A 5,000-nucleotide genomic window follows, 5' to 3' on the forward strand; every position below is an offset into this window, starting at 1 on the left:
GTAAGAAAGAAGAGGGGGGAAATGGTAAACAAGAAGGGAGGAAGAAAGAGAGAATTGCAGAATAAAATAAATAATATGAAAAGTCAAGGAGAATCTACCACACCAAAACCACACGCAGACGAGGGCAGGGCCACAACCACTGAGCGAATGTGAGGGGCAGTGTCTCCGCCGCCGCACCACCTGCCCAGCGCCTGCCAGTGCGGCTGCGCAGTGCGAGTGGGAAATGGGGGGGAGTGCCACGTGCGGGGGTGGAGGGGAGGAAAGGGGGGAGGAATGTAGATGGAGAGGGAAGTGCCACGTGCGGGGGGGGGATAGGAATGTAGATGGAAGGTACATGCGGGGGTAGAAAAAAGGGTAGAGATGTAGAGGACGGGGAAGAGTGCCAGGGGGTCGGAAGGGGGCGGGAAGGGGAGGAGGAGGTTAGCGTAGATGGATGAGGGAGAGGGAGTGCCACGTGCAGGTGTGGGGGAAGGGAAAGGGCTAGGGATTTAGATGAAAGGGAATGGGGGAGTGTCAGGGGGTTGGTGAGGTGGGGAGGAGGGGGAGTGTGTATAGATGGAGGGAGAGCAGAGAGTAAGAAAGCAGATAGAGAAGGGAAAGAGGGAGGGAGGGAGTATTCGTAGATAGAGCGGGAGTACCAAGTACGGGGGTGGGGAAAGGGGGAGGGAGTGTATATGAAGGGAAGAGGGAGTAAGTGATGACGGGCTGAGTGGGCGTAGGAAGGGAAAGAGAAAGAAGGAGATAGGAAAGAGGGGAGTAATAAAACATGTGGAAGTAAAGGTTGATGGAGAAGGGAGAATAACTAGGAAGTGGGATGAGGATAAAGAGGGAAGTAGGAATGTTAGATGATGGGAGGAAAGGGAGAGAAGGGGAGAGGGGGATAGGGATGTAGATGGAGGTGGGGGAAAGGGGGGGAGTCTTTCATACGATCCGGCTACATGTATGTGTGCGTGCAATTACTTACATGTATACATACAAATGTTGAATAGATGAATAAATATGTAGATAAATATATATACATATGGATATAGGCCTACAGTGCAATATGTAGATAGATATATATAGATATGGATATAGGCTTACAGTGCGTTTTTTTTCTCTCTAAGTATGAACAACACACTCCCCTTTCACTTTCCTTCCCCTATCTCTCTCTATTCCTTTCCTCTCCTTTCCCTCTCCCTCTACTTCACTCTAACCCCCTACCCCCACCAATCTTTCCCCTCCCATCCTCCGCCTTCTAACTCCCCCCCAACTCCCACTCCCCCTTCGACTCCCTTCCCCCCTATCACCCCCACTCCACCTTCCCCCTTCCTCCTTCCCACCCCCACTCCCCCTTCCCCCTTCCCCCCTCGACTCCCTTCCCCCTCCCACCCCCACTCCACCTTCCCCCTCCCATCCCCAACCCCCTTTACCCCTTCCCCCCTCTCACCCCCCCTCCCCCTTCCCTCTTCCCATCCCCCCCATCCCCCTCTCATCCCCACTCTCCCCTTCCCCCCTCCCACCCCACTCCCCCTCCCACACCCACTCCACCTCCCCCCTTCCCCCCTCCTATCCCCACTCTCCCCTTTCCCCCTCCCGCCCCCTTCCCCCACCGGAATTACACCTCGCGCAAGGAAGTGTCTGAGCGCCTTCGCAAGTATCTAAACAAGTTGCTTGATTGCCCCCCAACAGCTTCGTGTGAACGGGGTAGCGGGTGCGTCGTGTCCCGATGCTGTGAGGCTGTGATCTGGTGTCGCTACGATGCTGTGATTTCGTGGTGCTGTATGTGTGATCTGGTAATGCTGTGATCTGGTGGTGCTGTGATCTGGTGATGCTGTGAGGCTGCGATCTGGTGGTGCTGTGAGGCTGTGATCTGGTAATGCTGTGATCTGGTGGTTCTGTGAGGTTTTGATCTGGTGGTGCTGTGAGGCTGTGATCTGGTGATGCAGTGAGGCTATGATCTGGTGGTGCTGTGAGGCTGTGATCTGGTGGTGCTGTGAGTCCGTGATCTGGTGGTGCTGTGAGGCTGTGATCTGGTGGTGCTGTGAGGCCGCGATCTGGTGGTGCTGTGAGGCTGTGATCTGGTGATGCTGTGAGGCTTTGATCTGGTGGTGCTGTGAGGCTGTGATCTGGTGGTGCTGTGAGGCTGTGATTTAGTGGTGCTGTGAGGCTGTGATCTGGTGATGCTGTGAGGCTGTGATTTAGTGATGCTGTGAGGCTGTGATCTGGATGTGCTGTGAGGCTGTGATCTGGTGATGCTGTGAGGCTGTGATCTGGTGGTGCTGTGAGGCTGTGATCTGGTGGTGCTGTGAGGCTGTGATTTAGTGGTGCTGTGAGGCTGTGATTTAGTGGTGCTGTGAAGCTGTGATTTAGTGGTACTGTGAGGCTGTGATCTGGTGATGCTGTGAGGCTGTGATCTGGTGATGCTGTGAGGCTGTGATTTAGTGGTGCTGTGAGGCTGTGATCTGGTGGTGCTGTGAGGCTGTGATCTGGTGGTGCTGTGAGGCTGTGATCTGGTGGTGCTGTGAGGCTGTAATCTGGTGGTGCTGTGAGGCTGTGATTTAGTGGTGCTGTGAGGCTGTGATCCGGTGGTGCTGTGAGGCTGTGATCTGGTGGTGCTGTGAGGCTGTGATCTGGTGATGCTGTGAGGCTGTGATCTGGTGATGCTGTGAGGCTGTGATCTGGTGATGCTGTGAGGCTGTGATTTAGTGGTGCTGTGAGGCTGTGATCTGGTGGTGCTGTGAGGCTGTGATCTGGTGGTGCTGTGAGGCTGTGATCTGGTGGTGCTGTGAGGCTGTAATCTGGTGGTGCTGTGAGGCTGTGATTTAGTGGTGCTGTGAGGCTGTGATCCGGTGGTGCTGTGAGGCTGTGATCTGGTGTTGCTGTGAGGCTGTGATCTGGTGATGCTGTGAGGCTGTGATCTGGTGTCGCTACGATGCTGTGATTTCGTGGTGCTGTATGTGTGATCTGGTAATGCTGTGATCTGGTGGTGCTGTGATCTGGTGATGCTGTGAGGCTGCGATCTGGTGGTGCTGTGAGGCTGTGATCTGGTAATGCTGTGATCTGGTGGTTCTGTGAGGTTTTGATCTGGTGGTGCTGTGAGGCTGTGATCTGGTGATGCAGTGAGGCTATGATCTGGTGGTGCTGTGAGGCTGTGATCTGGTGGTGCTGTGAGTCCGTGATCTGGTGGTGCTGTGAGGCTGTGATCTGGTGGTGCTGTGAGGCCGCGATCTGGTGGTGCTGTGAGGCTGTGATCTGGTGATGCTGTGAGGCTTTGATCTGGTGGTGCTGTGAGGCTGTGATCTGGTGGTGCTGTGAGGCTGTGATTTGGTGGTGCTGTGAGGCTGTGATCTGGTGATGCTGTGAGGCTGTGATCTGGTGGTGCTGTGAGGCTGTGATCTGGTGGTGCTGTGAGGCTGTGATCTGGTGGTGCTGTGAGCTGTGATTATTGTGTGCTGTGAGGCTGTGATCTGGTGATGCTGTGAGGCTGTGATCTGGTGATGCTGTGAGGCTGTGTGATTTAGTTGTGCTGTGAGGCTGTGATCTGGTGGTGCTGTGAGGCTTGTGATCTGGTGGTGCTGTGAGGCTGTGATCTGGTGTGCTGTGAGGCTGTATCTGGTGGTGCTGTGAGGCTGTGATTTAGTGGTGCTGTGAGGCTGTGATCGGTGGTGCTGTGAGGCTGTGATTCTGTGGTGCTGTGAGGCTGTGATCTGGTGATGCTGTGAGGCTGTGATCTGGTGTGCTGTGAGGCTGTGATCTGGTGATGCTGTGAGGCTGTGATCTTGTGATGCTGTGAGGCTGGCTCTGGTGATGCTGTGAGGTGTGATTGGCTGGGTGGAGGCTGTGATCTGGTGGTGCTGTGAGGGCTGTGATCTGGTGGTGCTTTGAGGCTGTGATCTCTAGTGGTGCTGTGAGCTGTGATCTGGGGTGCTGTTGAGGCTGTGATTGGTGTTGCTGTGAGGCTGTGATCTGGTGTTGCTGTGAGGCTGTGATCTGGTGTGTTCTGTGAGGCTGTGATCTGGTAATGCTGTGAGGCTGTGATCTGGTGTGCTGTGAGGCTGTGATCTGGTGATGCTGTGAGGCTGTGATCTGGTGGTGCTTGTGAGGCTTGTGATCGGTATGCTGTGAGGCTGTGATTCGGTGGATGCTGTGAGGCCTGTGATCTGTGTGCCCTGTGAGCTGTATCATGTGCTGAGGCTTTGATCGTGTTGATGCTGTGAGGCTGTGATCTGGTGGTGCTGTGAGGCTGTGATCTGGGTGGTGCTGTGAGGCTTTGATCTGGTGGTGATCCTGTGAGGCCTGTGATCTGGTATGCTGTGAGGCTGTGATCTGGTGGTGCTGTTGAGGCTGTGATCTGGTGGTGATCACTGTGAGGCTGTGATCTGGTAGGTGCTGTGAGGCTTGTGTTCTGGTGATGCTGTGAGGGCTGTGATCTGGTGTTGCGGTGAGGCTTTGATCTGGTAGGGTGCTGTGAGGCTGTGATCTGGTAGGAGTACTGTGAGGTCTGTGATCTTTTTGGTGGTGGCTTGTGAGGCCTGTGATCTGGTGGTGCTGTGAGGCTTAGTGATCTATGGTGGATGATCATCTGTGAGGCTGTGATCTGGTAATGCTGTGAGGCTGTGATCTGGTGAGGCTGTAGGGGCTTGTGATCTTGGTGGTGCTGTGAGGCTGTGATCTGGTGAATGCACTGTGAGGCTGTGATCTGGTAATGCTGTGAGGCTGTGATCTGGTGATGCTGTGAGGCTGTGATCTGGTGGTGCTGTGAAGCTGTGATCTGGTGGTGCTGTGAGGCTGTGATCTGGTGGTGCTGTGAGGCTGTGATCTGGTGGTGCTGTGAGGCTGTGATCTGGTGGTGCTGTGAGGCTGTGATCTGGTGATGCTGTGAGGCTGTGATTTAGTGGTGCTGTGAGGCTGTGATCTGGTGGTGTTGTGAGGCTGTGATCTGGTGGTGATCACTGTGAGGCTGTGATCTGGTAATGCTGTGAGGCTGTGATCTGGTGGTGCTGTGAGGCTGTGATCTG

At 54.7% G+C, this 5,000-nt stretch overlaps 1 protein-coding gene across 1 annotated transcript in view; it reads right to left on the reverse strand.

The window, feature by feature from the left end:
• Positions 1–5,000, reverse strand: part of LOC125035792 (mucin-1-like) — a 28,276-nt gene that overhangs the window by 14,179 nt on the left and 9,097 nt on the right. The window contains exons 5-10 of the mRNA XM_047628007.1: positions 4,348–4,654; positions 4,063–4,301; positions 3,747–3,948; positions 2,914–3,138; positions 1,670–1,964; positions 104–203 (exon numbers count right to left, since the gene is read on the reverse strand). Coding sequence (XP_047483963.1) covers positions 104–203; positions 1,670–1,964; positions 2,914–3,138; positions 3,747–3,948; positions 4,063–4,301; positions 4,348–4,654 — 1,368 coding nt within the window. The remainder of the gene's footprint in view (positions 1–103; positions 204–1,669; positions 1,965–2,913; positions 3,139–3,746; positions 3,949–4,062; positions 4,302–4,347; positions 4,655–5,000) is intronic.

Source organism: Penaeus chinensis, chromosome 20, assembly GCF_019202785.1.
Source record: "Penaeus chinensis breed Huanghai No. 1 chromosome 20, ASM1920278v2, whole genome shotgun sequence".
NCBI classification, from domain to species: Eukaryota; Metazoa; Arthropoda; class Malacostraca; order Decapoda; family Penaeidae; genus Penaeus; species Penaeus chinensis.